General features: G+C 37.5%; 1 protein-coding gene across 2 annotated transcripts; it reads left to right on the top strand.

Annotated features, from left to right (window-relative positions):
- Positions 1-9: 9 nt before the first annotated feature.
- Positions 10-19532, top strand: HACL1 (2-hydroxyacyl-CoA lyase 1). Of its 2 annotated transcripts, none has more exons than XM_068674281.1 (17): positions 10-143; positions 1004-1108; positions 4844-4884; positions 6068-6148; positions 8535-8607; positions 9114-9191; positions 10208-10302; positions 10760-10872; positions 11382-11517; positions 12665-12770; positions 13781-13864; positions 14102-14203; positions 14789-14943; positions 16322-16480; positions 16776-16883; positions 17474-17660; positions 18021-19532. In XM_068674281.1, the coding sequence occupies exons 1-17, from the start codon at positions 84-86 to the stop codon at positions 18051-18053; spliced, it is 1716 nt and encodes a 571-aa protein (XP_068530382.1). In that variant the 5' UTR covers positions 10-83; the 3' UTR covers positions 18054-19532. The 2 variants fall into 2 exon arrangements, with proteins under 2 accessions (XP_068530382.1, XP_068530383.1); XM_068674282.1 differs by lacking the exon at positions 10-143 and adding an exon at positions 269-287.
- Positions 19533-19566: the final 34 nt, after the last annotated feature.

The following is a 19566-nucleotide window of genomic DNA, read 5'->3' as shown; positions in this document are numbered from 1 at the left end:
TCGCGGGATAGGCCCGCCCCCTCTGCGCTCTCATTGGCCGGGCGGCCTGTCACTCAGCCGCCTCAGGTGGCGGAGGCGCTGTCATGGCGGCGGGGGAGGCGGTGAGCGGGGCCCAGCTGGTGGCCGAGGCGCTCCGAGCTCAAGTAAGGGCCCGGCCGTGCGGGGCGAGGCGAGGCCGGGGAGGAGCGGCTGTGCGCGGCTCGGCCTCTCCCCTTGCCCGGGCTGGGCACGGTTTGCCCTGAGGGGGGGTCCCATGGCGGCCCGGGGGCGCCAGGTAACGGGTGGAGGTGAGGGAGCGGCGGGGCTCAGGTCTGTGGGGCCGCTGCCCAGAGGCCTTCGCTCGGCTCTTCCCTCTCAGGAGCCTGCTGGGCCCCCGCAAGCTCACCGCAGGATGCTGTCATGCAATGTCCATCACCCCTTCCACTGGTACACAGCACCTGCAGCACGTTTGCGGTTACCAGTAGCTCCTGTTGTTTATGTAAACTGGAAATGGTGCAAAATTGGCGCTAGTTGTACCAAAAGCCTTTCTGTTTGGACTACCACATGCTAAAAGGTGGCTTGGTTGCCGTAAACATTCACATCATCTTGTCATTTGTCAGTTTGCCCTCATAAAGTATAATCCCAGTTGTTTCTCATGGCTTTTTTTAACATTAATTCTCACTGAAAGCTTAACAAGAGGATACCATACTAGGAGTTCTCAGAGTCAGTGAAGCTGACATACTGATTAATGGGAAAATGATGGAGGAGAGACACCATAAGAAGTGGTCATCAGAAAGAGATGAATTGAGTGCTGAGCTTTGCAGGGCCATTGTGAGAGGAGTGGGTTTTGGAGGTCTGCGAGCTGTGGAGCAATGATAGAGGACTGCACTGCAAATGCCAGTATTGTACACGTTCTTACAATAGCCCATGAACTTTTAAGTGAATATACATGGTGGTATGGTGTTTTGTTTTTCTTTTCACTCTTTGGAAACCATTCTGATGGCTTCTAACATTTTCTTTTTAGAATATTGAATACATGTTTGGCATTGTTGGTATTCCAATCACTGAAATCGCGGTTGCAGCCCAAGCAGTTGGAATCAAATACATAGGAATGAGAAATGAACAAGCTGTAAGTATCTGCCTGGTAGGACCAATCCTTTCTTTATCTGTTTTACAACAGAATGAAATCCATCATCTCAGTAGAAAGAATGTAGCCTCTGAACATTCTTTTAAGGAGACAGTGGAGAAACAGTTACTGCACTAGTCTACACTTAAGTAGTCTCCCTATATTTCAGGTTAGTTGTGTAGGTACCAGAAATCAGACTTGAGGTCGTTAGCATTTTGACTGTGTTGCCACAGTTTTGATTGCCACTGTTCTGGGTTTGTTTTTTTCCCCACTAGTAACATTTCCAAAATTCAGTGGTCTCCTGGACATCCCGAGGTTGAATATGATAATTTCAAATTCAATAAGGAATGATAAGAACAACTCTCCTGAATCAGGTGGTCATGAGCTGTGTGGTTTTGCTGTCTGATCCTGACATGCATATAAGAGTGTGAGAACTCAGAGGAATGCATGTCTCTACATGCAAAGTCTGTATCTACCATGTGAGACAGGCAAACGTGCGCTAAAAAAAATTAAAAGGTGTATTTAATACAGGATGTCAACACGGTCTTTATATTCCTGTACATCACTTAGCAAGTATTCTAATTTTAGTTTTAGTTATTAGCATAATTTAAATTAATTTTGTCATGTATCTGTAATTAATAGAGAAGATTGCTTTGCACTGCAAAATGAGATGCTGTCTATCACTCTTTACTAGGCTCTTTTTTGTTAGAGCAAGGAAGACAAGAAACATTTTACCTTGTAAACAGTGAGATGCTTCTGCTTAGGGTTATAGCAATAGCTTGAAGACTTGTTTTAGCATTAAAATGGTAGGGTTTCTCTTCTCGGGGAATGGGCAAGGACGAACCAAGGATATCTTGTGGCGGGTTTTGCTTTGTTCTTTGTCCTCAATGAAGACAGAGTAACTGCTTGGCAGAGGAGAGGGTAAAACATTTGTATGTACAGTGTATTCAATCTACGATTAATATTTACATGTCATGGTTCTAATTTTCCAACCTTATTAGTTGGGCAGTGTGGTTGCAGAGGACACGTATGCAGCTGTTCCCTATATTCATATTGATGTATGTGATTGGAGATGTATGGAAGACAAAGTTTTCTCCAGGAGTTGAGTGTACGCCTCATTTCTGAGCCAGATGTAGCAAAAGCACGTTTGTATAAGAACTTGTTAGATCAGGAAGACCAGATTAAAGCATGAAGTTAAAGGTTTATCCTTCAGCTAATCCCTGTGGCCTGTAACACAGTCCAGATTTGCTGCTAGCAGTTTAACCCCTGACCCACTTGCCACTTGAACACTTGAGTTATGTTGCAACTCAACAGGGGTGTGTCTTTTGTGCGTTTGTCCCTGGGTAGAGATCGCTCTGATAGATTTAGGAGGTCGATAGGTTAGTTTTAAACTTCATAAAAAAGCTATTTGATTTTTATTAATTTAACACCGCATATTGCTAATGTTTAGTTCTTAATCTTAAATAGTAATCACTGCTATGTATTCAGAGCAGTCCATTTTTGATAACTGTGTCTTATGTTTGTGATGAACATCCAGTATGCTGGAGCTGGTGCAGTAAAGTTGGTGCTGATGCTCGTAGCTGCAAAGGGAATCGGGCTTGAGATTCCCTCAGTAAGGGCAGCTGGAACCAAAACGGACATCTTTTTTCTCCACCCCAGGCTTCAAGATCTCATTTTGTAAGATGTTGCAGTCTGTGAACAGTTCATAGCCCTTGGCCTCTGTGCCTGGACTGTGGACTGTGCGGTGTTGGATGGATGCTGATGTCCCAGGCCAAGGCAGGTGCCTTGCCCTTTCACACATTTGGGTTGTTCCTTTTTTTTTTTGTTATTTTCCTAAAGCAAAAGCAGCATTTTCACAGCTTTCAAAGCTGCATAATAATGGCCAGTAATAGTCCGTGAGCAAGTTATTTATTATTCTGGGACTGCTGCTTTCTACCTGTGGTCACACCTGCAAGGAAAGGCTTTTCAAGCCTACCCTTAAGCTGTACATAACAAAAGACACCATGTAGCAAGCAGCAGCCTCATGTGCCTATAGCAGGTTCTCCTAGCAAGTTGATCACAAGCCCTACTGCCAGTCCCAGAACGTGTAGGGTAAGGTACATTTAGGCACAATTAGCATAAGGACCTCAGGCCTGCTCCTTGACATGGTTGTACTGTTTTTACCAAATAACTACATACCAAAAATGTTTAAGTGTTGTTTACTAGTTATATTGTATTAATTTGCTTGTATGTGAGTTGAAAACAGGCTAAGATTTAGTTAAACCCTGCTTAATGTGTCTACTTGTCTGGGAGCAACAGTCCTCTGCTTTAGCTACAGCTCAAAACCCCATGTTCACGAGTAGTTCTAAATTTTGACTTCAGTGCTAGCATCTGGGCTTACTGTATTTCTTGCTAATGCTGACTGCAGTTTGGGAGGTTAATGACATTTTATATGCCCAGGTCCTTCTGGACTGCGTGAGGAACATAAGGATCTGCTTTCAGCTGAGCCACTGTGTTGTGACCTTGACAGATAATATGCATGCAGGTGCTCATGTGTTAGTGGGACAAGATGTTAGATGTAACAGTAAGAATCAAAAAACCCTTTTACAAAAAATCTTCAAGTATAGCTTCAGAACTATTTACAATCTCCTAATCTGTAAATAGTGATAGTTTTAGTCATGTTGCTTCCTTGCAGAAAGAAACAGTAAAAATCTTAATGGCAATGACTGTACGTGAACTTAAATTCTGTGTGCTGTTTATTTTGCCACTCAGTTCTCAAACAACATTGCCATGGAAACTCAGCACCATGCTTTGAGCTTCATTAGCAGGATTTTAGTAACACCTACTCCAAATATTATTTCTAAACTTTTGCACACCAGTGTCATCAAATAGTTACCTAATTCTTATATCAGTGATATTTTTCTTCTCTATGTCAAAGATTTATGAAAAGTAGGAAGAGATTTTTCTTGTCAGTGTGTTTTTTTTGTCAACAATTCCCTTATCTACTGCTGCAAAGAAAATAAGGTATGCTTATTATTCTTCTACTAAGCCCCACATTTTTACTGTGACAGTTAGTCTATATCTGTAGGAGCCTGAGGATATTCAAGACAGTTTCTCCTTCCTTGTAACAGCTTATTATAAATCTATGTTTTCACTCATTTAAGCTCAGATTGCTAACATGCTGTGTTACCTAGAATTATTCATAGGTCTGAGGAAAATGTTTAGCAGCTTGCTAAACGTTTAGAAAGATCTTTGGTATCACTTAATCTTTTAGCCACAATGGTACTTGAAATATAATAATAAATAAAAATAGAAAACAAAATCCCAGCTCTATTTCAAAGCAAGGGAGGTAGGCTAGAAGGCCAGGAGTTTACTTTAAAAATAAAAATGAGAAAAATTGCAAAATGACTTTTTTTGCTTTAAGTGTTAGAACTTTCTGATTTCAAGATAAAATTACGATTTCAACCTTTCCCTTAACTTCTGAAATATGAGTCATTCCGGTGATGGCTACATTTCTGTTCGTCGCCTGTCTACATAAATCCCTTTTCCATGTTATTTGTGAAGTTTTGAGCTTTTTCATATAAACATTTATGAGCATATCTCTAAAATGGAGAGGGTGAAGGGGTGCTTCTATGTAAGCTGTATTTATCAGGGAAAAATCCATGCTTGCTTAATTTCAGTATTGATATTGAACATTATTTAAATATCATGAAACAAGTTTATAATAATAATTGTATAATTCCACAATCTTTTCAACAGGCCTGTTATGCTGCATCTGCTATTGGATATTTGACTGGCAGGTACATTCCATATTTATCAATATTTACAATATTTATTGTAATATATAGTAACTCAACGGAAGCTAGGAACATTTTCTTGTTTTGGAGCTCTTTTTTAGCATATGCAGATACAGGGCAGTTAAAACGGGACATCAATTTTAAATTAGTTGTCAGTCCAGTTGCCAATATTTCTGTTGGTATGTTTCAGGGCAAGAGCTAAAACTCATATAATACTGTCAATCTTATAACTGTCTTTAATTCTTCCCATTGATTTCTGATTATTTGTTTAACACCATTGGTGTGAGGGGCAGAAATGACACTATCGCGGTTTGCTGCAATGTGGTGGGCCTGCTATAACTTAATCTTGTCATTATTAGCAAGATATTTGTTGAGTAAATACAGAGACTAATCACATGCCTGCCTGTGTCCCCTTCTCCTGAGATGAAATGCTGGCTTTTCTTCATGTACCGCATTTTGGTCTTAGTGCTGGGATTCTGTGGCTTGTGATTTAAAGGGTATCCCAGGGATCCTTTCCTAAAGTACCATCTGCTGTCTGCTTACTCACAAATGCAGATATGATGATGCAGAGGATCAATCCTTATTCTATCTGCAAGTGTTATACCTGTGATACACAGTTATTTGGGTTTTCTTCCTTTCAATAGACCCCTGGAAAGAAGATGATTTTTTTTCTCCTATTTAGAGAGTCTGTAGAGCCACTAAGCAGTGCTCAGTAGTTAAAAATGAGGATTTTTATCTCACTGGAATAAGAAGTGTCTCTGCCTGAATTAGACTATAATAGAGTTATAAATAAGATTGCATTGAGTCAGATGCACTTCTCTCTTTGCGAGCTTTCTTCATTGACACCTAGTGCTAAAGTGGAGTTGAGAAAACTGAAAAAAGGGGGGGCGTACCAAATCCACATAAACGCTAAATGGTGGAGCAGATGTGGTAAAAGCAACACAGAGCTGAGAAATCATGAAATGAAACATGATGAACCTGTGTGTATAGCAGACACAGGCATTGCATGAGCGGGTGGCATGTAACAACAGTTCACATGATTTTTTTAATTGGGTTGATAAATGATTTCTGATTGCAATATCAGTCCTTCATGTAAATCCCATGTTGTCGATGAGTTTTGAAAACATAAGTACGAGTTCAATATCTTGTATTTCAGCATCTTTTCTTTTTTTTTCCTTCCCTCTAGGCCAGGAGTATGTCTTGTAGTGTCTGGTCCAGGTTTTTTACATGCCCTTGGTGGGATGGCAAATGCAACCGTGAACTGCTGGTAATTTAAGTGCATTTTCTCTTTGAAATTCTAATAATTATTTGCTATTATTTGTTGCAGATACTGGGCTTTGCGGTATTTCGTATGGGAACTTTTTTTTCTTTATGCAATCAGAAGTAAATTCTTCATTTGTCTTCCCTAAAAGTAATTTACTTTTTTTTTTTTTTGTACTTTCCTGGATAAAATTCTACTTTTTTCTTACCCCAGCATGCATTATTGAAAAATCTGTCAACGTACCTGATTGCCTGGATACGTTTTCAAATAAAGATGATATTCAGCCTATGATGCTTTACTTTTTTTTTTTTTGAAGAGTTTGAGCTTTTTCTAAATTGAAAAGCCACGTTACCTTTGAATTACTGTATTTGCCATATTTCATATATGAACAAATTGACAACTGCATTGTTAAAAGCTGAAGCTGTGTTTGCTCCCCACGCAGACGTTTTGAGGGGTAATTAAGAATTGAATTAAATGATGGTACAGCGATAGCATTTACTCCCACAAGCCTTCACTGAAACATGGCACCTTTAGCTGGTCTGCCACTAAACGCTGTTCAGAATGCTGTGTGAGGTATTTTGGGGAGAAGCTGTGGTGTTACCAAGCACACGTCACCTGGAGAATTAGATTAGAAATGGCTGATGGACAAGGGAAGCTAGATAATGGGAGCTCTAACTAACAAAGTTTCTAACACGTTGAAAAAAGACATATAGTGTTAAAACTTTTTTTAAAAATATTGACTGAAGTTTTGCTGTCCCTGTGTGGCTTTAGATAAAAATAGATCACGTGAAAACTTTGCATTTGAGCAGTCATGAATTTGGCTGTAAGAAAAAAACATACATTGTGCTTGCTATTGGGCTTGCAGGAGACGTTTCTCTTTTCTCACAAGTTGTTTATTGTCTGAGATAAGCTCTGTTTACCTGACTTTATCTTGTGTAAACCTGTGCACTTGGCAAAAGGATAAAGAAGCAATTTATCTAGTTTGCCAGAAGATTTGACAATGGAGTATGCAGCTGGGAGCAGAAGTTAGAGAGAGGGCTTCTGGCTTCTGTGGCAACAAGGTGTTATGTCCCCATCCTGGGCAAGGAAGTCACATAAGGAGACCAAATTTGTACGGCAAGGTTAGCACCCAATGTTAAGTCTTGTGATTCCGTGACATAATACCTGGCTTTTGACATGCTGCGGTAGATTGAGCGTTGGCTTCTCACAGGAGGCAAATAGCTGAGCTGACCCCACTGGTACTGACTTTGAATAATTCTAAGGGATGGTCCTTAGAGCTCAGAGTTATCCTCCTTGAGTCTGGAGACCTGTTCTTCTGATTACTCTCTTTCAGTCCCATCCAGGAGAAAAAAACATCTGCTATATCAACTGTAAGAAAGTCAAGCAGTCTGATAGCACAATTTACTAGTGATTGTGTTTTTGCATTTTATTGCCTGAACACGGATTGCTTGAGTGGAAGAGCCCTTAGTTTACCCTGGAAACTTGTCACAGTGAGCTGTTGGACATATGAATCTAGCCAACTAGGAAGCTAGTGAGGTCTTGGTAAACTACATTTCCAAGGGTATATCGTGTTACTTCATGTTAAAAATTACGTATAACACTGCTGCTTCCTCTCCTGCCTCACCCTGAGCAAAAGATTTTTGTTATTTCAGTTAGGCTTTGAAAATAAACTCCAAAGAAGAGTTTGCATCAAAGATTTCTGTATATGGTAGCATGGTGCAGTACTGTTCTTTACCAGAGATTGCAGTTGGATTTTTTCAGTTTACTAAAGTTCTTCTCTTCCAAGTCCGTAATGCTTGAAACTCTTATTAGTTTCATTGTAGTCAGTGTTCTTCCTGCTTCACTGTTGTTTTGGACTTAATTTAATTTAACTACTTGCAGTAATAAGCACTGCTCATACAAATGTCTACAGTATAGTGCCAGTAGTACAGTATGATGAGTACACAGGGGGAAAAACTTATTTCTGGTTACAATTACATAAGATTTAAAAGGAAAATCAAATATTTTGAAGGTATAGCTGTTGGGGGTAGCTATATTAAGAGTATTCTCCTTATTGTATTTCAAAATATTGGGAAGTAGTTTATTTTTTTATTAAAACTTTTAAATTAAAAAAAGAAAAAGAAAAAGGAATATAGGGTTTGTCACTATTAAACAGACTGGTTTAAACTATCATTTAATATGGCCAGAATGTTCTAAAACTAGACACCTAAAGGCTGCTAAGAAGTCAACCACCTGACATTGATATTTAGAGTCCATCCCTGTAACATGCTGGCCACTTTCTATTCACATTGATGTTGCAACAGTAATAGGATTTGTCAGGAAGGTGAGCTCACAGATGTGATTGCAGTTACAAAAACATATGTATGCATATATTTTTTTAATCCTTTTCTAGGCCTTTGATTGTTATTGGAGGGTCTTCTGACAGAAATCAGGAAACCATGGGAGCTTTCCAAGAATTTCCACAGGTACACAGACATAACTTTCTACAAAATAGTTTCAGTTAAATAACCAATGGTATTTCTTCCTTAGTATAGGGATAACAATCCCAGTTACTAACATTTCCTAGCAGGTTGTGTAATGCTGTTGATTTGCTCCATCTACTGGTTTAACATTGACACTGTAATCCACCAGATTACTTGTATTGTTTTTATCCATCATCATGCTGCAATTCATGCTGTTTTAGGTCTCAGCTGGTATTTATTGTCCTTGCCTGTCTGTTCTGAGGTTGAAGAGAAAAAAAATAAACTTTACAAGAACAGAAGCAGCACTTTCTGGGAAAAATACATAAGCACTCAGTGAATGAGTGTGGCTTGACAATTTACACCAGCTGAGGAACTTTAATTTTCTGTGTGGGAGTTTTCCCCTTGTTGCTTTCAATTTGTCATTTTCTCATTTCATTCATGTCAAAGGGAGTTGGAAATGACCAAATTGCTTTGATAAATGCATTTAACCATTCTATTGATTTATTTAGGTTGAAGCTGGCAGGCTGTACAACAAACTTTCTGTCCGCCCAAGCAGCCTTGAAGTTATTCCTGCTGTTATTGAAAAGGTATGAAAAATTAGCAACAGAACATCTTGTAAATGTCTCCTACTGCATAAGGTCTGTGTTTTTTTTTCTTTTGTTTTGTTTGTTTTCTTTGTTGATTTTGTTGTTGTTTTGTAAAGTTGTTACTATAACTACTTTGATCATGCAGATGCTAGCTCATGGTGTTGACTGAGTGAATTAACACCCAGGGCTTTTTTTTTTTTTCTATGAACAATGCTGTGGAAAAGATTAGAAACAAATATTGTTCCAATCTGATGTTTACTGATGCCTGCAGCATTTTTTGTTAGCTTCAGTCAGAGCTGCAAGGATTTTGATGAAAAAATGCTTTTAGGGAGATGTGCAAGAACCAGAAATGCAATAATGCAAACTTCAACTCTTTTAGCTCTGAAATTCTGTTACAAAGCGCCTTCATTATGCGAAGATTTGGAGAGGGTAGGTGGAGATGCTTGTATTTAGTTTTGAGGTGTGCAGATTGTTTTTGTTTGTTTGTTTTGCATGTTTGTCTGAGAAAGAACACATCCTTATCTCCATGCTTCAGGAAGGGTTTCAGAAGACTCCTGCTGTAGGAACAATTTAGCCATGTCAGCCTGAATTCTGTATAATTCTGAGCAATGCTTTTTTCAGAAGTGCAAATTCTGAAATTCAGAATATCTACCTGTAACAGAAGAACTAAGAGCATAATAGAAGATGGAGGAGTTGGTTGTCTTTTTTTTCTGTTTATGCTACCTTAAATATTTTATTCTAGTATTTCCAAATACAATTGCTTGTAATACAGTTGTCTTATTCTAAATTAAATAAAGAATTTACAGTCTAATACTGTGCGTAGGGAGAAATGTAAATAACTGTTAAACCTTAAATCTATAGGTATAAATCAGTCCTTGGGATTTTTCCCTGTGATGGTTCAGCAATCTGAAACACCTCAGTACATACTGAAGCATGTTCTTTGTTGTTTTGCTTTTTAAATTTAAAGTTATTTAATATCCTTTCAAATGCGTTAAAGCTGATCATCTGTTTTCTAGGCTGTAAGAACCAGCATGTATGGTCGTCCAGGTTCCTGCTATATTGACATACCTGGAGATTTTGTGAATCTTGAGGTGAATAAGAGCTCTGTCAAGTACGTACAGATTACATTCATTATTTTTCAAGGCACTGAATAATTTTAGTTTTGAGTTTCTTTAGTATTTTCTTAAAACAAGAAAAAGATAAAAAGAACAAGAGATCAAATAATCTGCTATGAGGCTGAAGTAATGATACTAAAAATTGACTCTCTTAATTTATCTTTCCATTATAATGTTATTTGAATTATAGTTTATCATTAAGTGTGCAAAAATGAATGAATTACTGTGATGGTAGAACAGCAATGTTACTTCATCTCTGGAATAATGCTACCTATAGGATTAAAGAAACATGCAAGAAAAATTTTGGAGTCTGTTTTAAAAAATATACGTATCCTGTTCTCATAAATTCTGTGGGTAATGTGGTATGAAGCAGCTGTGGTTTTATGCTAAACAATGGGTCTTATCTTCTGACATTTTTTCTTTCGTATTTTTTCTATTCTGCATGTTTTCCAGGTACGTAGAATGCTGCCCACCACCTCCCACCAGCATGGCTGAACACTCTGCTGTATCCAAGGCAGTATCTATCATCGCTCATGCCAAGCAGCCTCTGTTAATCATTGGCAAAGGTAGCATGCTTTGACTGCACATATGTAGGAAAAGACCAATGACCAAAGTGATTTCTTTTCCTCACTAATGTTAGCCATCTATTTTTCACACTATATTATAAAAAAAAAAAACTTTGAAATTTGATGTTAAAATCTGTTCTAAAACATTTTAATTTTGTGCAACTTCCCTTTTTCATCTAGGTTAAAAGAAAAGTCAGTTGATGAAATATGAGTTTAAGCAGAAAAAAATCAGCCTTTTTTTTTAACTGTAAAGATACCACCAGGAATTCCCAAATTCCCGACAAATTTCTATGCCATAATACAGAACTTCAATCATCCAAAATTAAATTTGAGCCCAAATACCTATTGTTCAGTGTGTTATATTTGAGTTTTCCAGAATTAAAAATAACAGGCAGCTTTCACAATGGGAAATAGTGCTCTTTCTGCCACTAATGTAACCGGGCTAATTGAAACTCAGGTGGATGCAGTAGGTTTCAGTAGTATTAAACAGTGTCTTTCGTTTCATTCAGGTGCTGCTTATTCACATGCTGAAAACAACATCAGAAAGTTGGTGGACCTTTGTGGACTGCCTTTTTTGCCTACCCCAATGGCAAAAGGAGTAGTTCCTGATAACCATCCAAATTGTGTAGCTGCAGCAAGATCCACGTAAATATAAAGCAAGGCTTCTAACCCTAACATCTGAGAAACAACTGGGAATTGTGGTGTTTTACAAATTCCAGGGAAGACAAAACGTATACATCAGAAAGTGGTTTCAGCTATGTTTCACAGCTGATTTTAGAGCGCTGAAGATCTTGCTTGGAAAGAAACAACAAATTTAGGTGGATTGCTTCTGACAGCGCTTAGAATGCGGACCAGGAAGATACTTGTCTGAGAGCTAGTATTTTGTAGCTATGAAACCTACGGCAAGTAGATGTATCAATGTTGCTAGTGTGCATTTCATAACAAAGTGAAACTAGTGAACAGTTTATCTTAAATATTTAATTTAGTGCACTTGAAAAACTATTAGCCTTCTACTTTAACTCCAGAGAAGCAAAAGGTGCGCACATAACAGACAGCAAAACTTGAACTGCAGTAGTTGTGTGGTGTTTGCCATCACTGTATTGCACTTTAGTTAGAAAGAAAAAGAAAAGTATTTCCAAATCTGTTGAATGAATATATAAAAATTTATTCATAAGAGTTTTTGCAAAACTAATGTGAGTGAACTGTAAGAACCCTGGCAGGTATGAGTATGCACAGTTAGCTTGCAGATGGCACTTTGTTATACTCGAAAACTAAAACATTTGCCCTTTGTCAAGGATCATAGCTTTATCATTGGTAAGCACACTCATAAGAAAAATGGAGAATAAAAGAAAATGCCATGTATTGTGTATGCAGCTGGAAGGTAAATTAACAGGAGCCTAAACTGAGAGGGCCACAACACTCTTAATTTTGGCAATTAACTGTTGTCAATATCAGAGTAGTGAGTGTTTTGCTTTAACCTCAGTATCATGATAGCATCTTGTTAGTCTCCCAGTGTTACAATTTCTTTCTTAACACAGTGTATTAGGAAAAGAGTATATTTTTTTTTCCTTGAGCTCCTAAACTCAAGAATGGCTTAATGATTGACTATGTAAAAGTTCAGGGGTTTATGTAGCTAAACAAGAAGTTTAGAGGAAGAAAGGATTATGCATATATTCTTGTGGTTATACATATATACATAAATACTTTGATGGTTATTATTACTTCTAGTTTCAAAAACACTATTAAATTTAACAGCAATTCCTCCTCATCTAATTCTTCTGTACCTTTATAGGGCATTACAGCATGCTGATGTAGTCATCTTGCTTGGTGCAAGGTTGAACTGGATTTTGCATTTTGGTCTTCCGCCAAGGTTTCGACCAGATGTAAAGGTTATTCAGGTAAGCACAAAATTTACAAGTTGAAGGAAGTCCTCTGTGTTCCAGCATTGTCTAGAGCAGTTTTTGCAAATATTTTGGTAGCATAGTTTGTGGCAAATTCTGCCCTACAGACAGTGCAATAGAGATCACATAGTTGCAGTAGTTCTCTAGAAATAGTTGTGATTCCTTTAATTTATTCCTTGTATTTTCTAAAAATGGTTAAAAAACTTTTCCAGCTATAAAGGACTTGGTGCTGATGTTGTGAGGAGGGCAGACACTTATGTGTAGTTGTTTAATACAAGATTGGACTTGTGATATGCATGTGATCTTTGGAGCTCTGGAATTTCAGTGGTTGAAAACAAATTGTCCTTAAATTGTGAAACCTTTCATACTGTTCGACTGCTCTCTCAGTTGGATATTTTCAAAAGACAATTACCTTCAGATCCAGAGTCAGTCAGTCATTGTAAGAGCTCAGTCACTCAGAGATGTTCATGGGGGAAAAAAAAAAAAAAGAAAGGCTATTTAGCTAATTAGTGTATTTGGTAATATGCCAGCTCCTAGAAAGACAAGTTGTTAAACTGATAATGTCCCAAAGATATTCTTCCTTAGGGCCTGTGATTGAAGAGTAATAGTTGACTTAGTGCGGTGTGGCTGGCCCACTTTCATTGATCTGGAACATTCTCAGTTTCCAAGCTTCATCTTTTTCAGAGGAATAACATTTTTTGTTTAACTAGAATTCTTTTTGACTTTTGAAATCAGTATTTCTTCTGTTTCTTTTACCTAAAAAATGCAAAAATACTTTTTAATCTCATTCAAAGTCACTTTTTTTTTCACTGTCAAGGGTTAATATTAAAATTTGACTTCGAATAAAGCATTTCCAGATGTTATTTCAGTAAAAGGCAGAGGAATTTGTTTGTACGGCCAAAACAGTGTATAAAAACAGTCAGATAATGTTCCTCACTTGAACTGGAAAAAAAGTAAATCCCTATAATAACTTTGAGTTAATGGTGGCCTTTCTTTTTGAAATACAGATTGATATTTGTGCAGAAGAGCTGGGGAATAATGTGAGACCAGCTGCAGTTTTACTAGGTGACATAAATGCCGTGACTAAGCAGGTAATGTAATGTCAGGTGTTCTCCTTTTTTGACCTTAATTTCTTCTGATGTATAGTTACTAGCTTAAAACAAAAACAAGGAAAGGCATGTTTCCTGCAATGTACCCGTGCTGTGCATCCCAAGTTAAATGTTAAAGATTCTGGTTTGTGTAGGGATCTTTCTTGATAACAATCTTGATGCTTGTTGTGTTCCTATATCTATTGAAAGACATCTGCAACATTTCAAATGTCATTGCAGCTTTTAGAAGAATTCAGAAAAAGACTACTGAAATATCCTTCTAATTCAGAGTGGTGGAAGAAACTAAGAGAGAAAATAAAGAACAATGAGGAAAGATCAAAGGTATTGTTATATCAAAGCAATTAGGAGTTTTCTTGCCTTAACAGGTACTGATACATAATTTTATCACTGCTCTATTTTCAAACTTTTCAGTCAGTTTGGATATTTATGTCCAAAGCAAGGCTGGTGGAAACAATTTATATTAACTGTAAGTAGCTCTCAAGCCAAAATACCACAGACAGCGTATGCTTAACTTTATACAACCCATATTCTGCAAGTTCAGGTGCTTTTTTCCAAGGTGGGATTAAAATAGATCAATCGTAGCAGTTCGCCCTTTTGAACTTCCTCCTAACATACAGATGGCAACTCGTTTAGAGTTACCAACAGTGAAACCTGTGTGTGTGAAAAAATTAATGTGTCGCTCAGGTTAAACTGGGTTTAGTAGGTTGCTGTTAATGATGGGCCAGCCAAGGGAGCAGGTTGCTGACCAGAATGCACCTCTGATAAGTATTGTGACCAGAATAAACCATACATGACCTTGAAATATAACATGGAAGGCCAAATACTTCATCCCTACCTCGTATAGTACCATAGTATTATTTATGTATCTCAGTTCTGCACCTTACTCTGTATTCTGTTATTTTTAAGGAATTAGCATTGCAGAAATCCCTGCCTATGAATTACTACACAGTCTTTCATCACATCAGAGAACTAATACCCAAGGACAGCATTTTAGTAAGTGAGGGAGCAAACACCATGGACATTGGACGAACTATGCTTCCTAATTATTATCCCCGTCAAAGGTGTGGTATTTTCTTTGTTGTGCTGGCTCAACAGACTAGAGTTTTATATAAATGTTTTCATTTATATGAATTTTTATAATTCTTTTATAATTCCCATAATTTTTATAGTTCTTTTTAAAGTCTCTAAACAAAATAGATGTATGTTGGCTAAAGGGAAGTTATCCACTTGTGTACTGATGTCCTGTCAGAGATTTTAAGTTCCCTGTGACCTGTGTGCTCTGCAGCAGAGGGATTATAGTTTCTCGCTCTCTTTCTTTTGTGGAAAGTGAGTGAGGAGCATCATAATAAATTCTCCAATCTAGATGCTTATTTTTGTGCTCAGGGGGTATGGTAAAAACTGTTTTAAAATAAGAAGGGTAGTTTGGAATCTCATGTTGAAAAGAATTTCTGCAAAACAAGTTTTTCTTTGAAACACAACACTTAAAGAACAGGGAAAACTTGAGAAGATAAGTTTGTTTTGAAAATTGAATTATATATTGAACACAGTTTCATGCAAACCTGTATGCCTAAAATGCAGGCACCCAAAATCAGAAATGTGCGGATGTCATCTTATTAAAGCTATACCACACAGAATTATTATAGGTAAGAATTAAGTGCCGTTTCTCGAAGAGTGGGGAAAAAGTTCTCCCTGGGTGAGATGAACTGTCCGATCTGACTGGGAAGCTTAGAGCCTTTTTGTGAAAGTAACACATCCTAGATGAACTTACTTATTTGTAAACAAAACAAAACCTAAAAACTTCCAGTGAAGTTGGAGGAAGAGTTTGCATTTTTCCCTCTTTTTAAAATAAGGGCACAGTAAATTGGCTTCATATTGAATTGCGCATGTCTGAAAGCAAATATGAGAAGTTAACCCTAGAGTAATCTAGTTCTTCATGTACTTTTGTTTCCATTATGTGCTTCTGATTGAAATGATCTAACTTAATTACAGCTTGCAATTTGATTTCAAAAGTTGAACAGAAGACTAAAGTTTGAACAGCATTATTTAACTGATGGCTTTCAGACTTCTAGTTACGTTTCCAAGGAATTAAATACAGAGAGATTTCATGTAGTCCGCCTATCTCTAGAGTAATTACTATGTTACTATGCAAGCTAAAAGCATATAAGAATAGTCTTTCTTTATTGTAATACCACTAGTGTATGAGAGTTCTGAATTTTAATTAGTTTGAGTATGTTTGTCTCAAATTATTTTCAGTCTTATTTGATGTTTAAATGAATATAATAATCCATATATCTAGGATCCAAACAAACTAATTGTTTATGAAACAATATTGGAAAAGTATATGAGTAATTATTAAAATTAAATTGTGGATTAACTGAAAAGTTTGAGTGAACTTCGCGATTCTAGAGAATCTTAGAGATTCTATGTTCTCACCTTTAGGCTTGATGCAGGTACTTTTGGAACAATGGGAGTTGGACTGGGTTTTGCCATAGCAGCTGCACTGGTAGCTAAAGACCGAACACCTGAAAAGCGAGTCATCTGCATAGAAGGAGATAGTGCTTTTGGATTTTCTGGGATGGAGGTGGAAACAATTTGCAGGTAACTGGTTTTTGCTCAAGAAGACCCTCTTTGTATGTTGCCTGGATAAATTAAACTAGAAGGCCAAGAACACTGCTGTTATAGGGTACTCTTAAATTATGACACAGGAAAACAAGCCAAACACTACCCATAGTCATTTTTGACTGTGTTGTTACCAGTAACGAGTAGATCATGTTTCAGGTGAAACTGATTTTTTTAATTTATCATTTTATCTTTAATGAAAAGTAACACTTTCAACACCTTGCAGAAAGATATTTGCAGATATTTCAAAGATCTTCCAAATATATCTCTGTAGATACAACTTGCCAATCGTGATTATCGTGGTAAACAACAATGGAATTTACACTGGTTTGAATGCGGATAACTGGAAAGAGATGTTACAATATGGAGATCCTGCTACATGGTGAGCATCTTCAGTGTCTTGTTAATTAAGGAAGAAATGACCAAAATAGTCATTCTGCTCACTTTTAATGCTTTATGATTCACAGTGAAATTTTTCATGAAGTGAACCTAAGTCCTAGGGTTAGTTTGAGTAAAAAAGAAGCAGTTACCAAAGGTGAGGAATCAACCTAATTACAGACTTTTCTTTACACAATGTCTAGCAGAGATGACTCCATTAGTCATCTCAGGTTCCAGTAGCAGCTCAGGCCCCACAGGATATAGAGTTCAGAGTGGGATAACCTCCAAAATGACAATGGTCTTCCAAACTACCCAAGGCCTGTGTTATAAGTATATGCTGGGCTTCTGCTTCTGGAGCTGAGATCCCTGTGCCCTGAACTAGGCTAAAAGCCTACTCAAGAGTGTCTCCAGATGAAAGTGCGACTGTAAGCATAGCTTAAGTGGTATAGGAAACAGTTGCTTCAGCCCAGAAGAATTCATCAGGCCAGAACAATAATCATTGTATACTTTTAGAATTGGTGCAGTGAAGTAATTAAATTGGTCAATCTGGGAATTCATCCCTGCTGTTTCTCAGAGTTTTCTGTTTCACCGCAGTGTACCTCCAGTTTCTCTCCTGCCAAATTCGCACTATGAGGAAATTATGTCTGCGTTTGGTGGTAAAGGATATTTTGTTAAAACACCAGAAGAATTGCAAAAAGCTCTGAAAGCAAGCGTGACTGACAAGCAAACACCTTCTCTTATAAATGTAATGATTGATCCACAGTCTGACAGGAAGAAACAGGTATTTATGTTTTCCTTTCTTGAGTAGTTAGGAAGCATCACCAAAACTGCAGAGAATGCAGATGATTGAAAGGCAGATTCTCTTCAGAGTTGGGAGATGGCAAAATCAGTGCCCTTACACTGCTTTGTCTTCTTTCCTTGTTTTTCATTGGCTCCTACTGATGCCTAGCATCTTTAATGACTCTTCCCAGACATGACAGTTGTTCCTTCCCATTCCTGACAAAATGAGACAAAACATTTTTCTGAGCAGTCTTTATTTATGTCTTGTGGATTCCGTCTGGTAGTTAGTACGTATTTGTATCAGGATCCCCTTACTGTTTGCCCATTCTGATAAGTATTTTATTCTCTTTTTGGCTTCCAGGAATTTCCTTGGCTTACTCGATCTAACCTGTAAAAGAAGATGAAGTTAATGGTGGTGTAAGGCAACACATTAAGGAGAACTAAATTGGTTTCCGGAAGTGAAACCAGTAAAATTCTTTTACATAAACAGTGGAGTGATGGGATTTAAAAAAAAAAAATTGATACTAAAGTAATCTTTAAGTGATGAAATTAGGTAACTGTACAAAGAACAAGAAACATTTTAATGCATACTAGGCTTTCTGAGCTGATTGCACAGAGACATTGATGATAAAACTGTGTAATTTTTCTTTTACTCATAGTCATATCCATCAAGATTTGTGAATTGATATCTAAATTATCTTAGCTCTGGAAGAAGGGAATAAGCTGGTGGTTTTTACTGCTAGAAACACCAAAGTCTGCAATTACAGTAGCTTCATTTTTACGTGACCATCGTGTTACTTGTTTGAGAACTGATCTTGTAATGAGCAAAAAGAAGGATCTTATTATGAAAGTGCTCGTTTGCCTTGTTGTGCACTGAAGCCCACAGGGGAGATAGTTGCCTCATAATTTTACATGATGCTTTTTCAGCTTCTACTCCAGGTAGAAGTAGTGTATCAAAAAACTCAAGGACTGAGTTTGTCTATTGCACTTGGGTTGCGATGGCCTGTTAACTGGGGCTTCTGGGGCTTGCAGGAAAAAACACTAACATTTTGTTTGAAGTTTTACTCTTTGCAAAAGCATTGTCATCCCTGTAGGCAGAAAATGGGACTGAACTCATTAATGAGCTTTCCAGGATTCATGGGCTGTATATCCTTATAAGCATTTAAAGAAAAGAAAAAAGAAAAGAAAATAAAAGGAAAAGAGAGTGTTATCTGGAGCTTAATGTTTAGTTCAGCTGGCATCACAAAGCAACTGCCCTATGCCTGGTTAATTGTGCAACAAAAGCTCTTCCATACAGTGTATTTACTGTATAGAAACTTAGTGTCCAGCTCCCATGGACTGTGATACAGAGCTGAGATTTTAAAGAGCAGAGGCTGGCCTACTTGAGGCTGTATCTACTGTTTTCACCTTGCATCTGACAATCTGACTTAGAGCTCGGTTACTGTGAGGTAGAGTATTATCTCTGTGCACTTCTATCTGACGTCAGCGAGTGCTGCAGGCTGCTGGAGATAACACTACTTGCTGTGTGTTGGCAATGTGTAGGTGTATGTATATTTGGGGTGTGAAAACTCTAGTGTAGGACTGCTGAGATGGCAGAGTTGCTGTGTTCTGTGGGGTCTTCTGCAGGGAGCATGGAACGACATTGGGTCTTGGCACAGGTTTTGTTTCATTCTTCCTTATAACTTTCCAGAAACTTATTTTAATATGTTAACTGATGTTGATGTGTTTAACTCATTAAACACACTCTATTATGATGATGTAAAATGTTCATAAGAATGTTGGGGCTGACCAGAGGGGCAATCATTTGTATTTGATAAACAAATGCAGAAATTCTTGTTTGATATTTAAAAATTAATAAAAAATATATATTTTCCTGGTGTTTCTCCTTTAACAAGAGTACTTGAATT

The sequence above is a fragment of the Anas acuta genome, chromosome 2 (assembly GCF_963932015.1).
Source record: "Anas acuta chromosome 2, bAnaAcu1.1, whole genome shotgun sequence".
Lineage (NCBI taxonomy): Eukaryota > Metazoa > Chordata > Aves > Anseriformes > Anatidae > Anas > Anas acuta.
The sequence above is the reverse complement of the archived record's forward strand: the minus strand, read 5'-3'. Positions and strand labels throughout refer to the sequence as shown.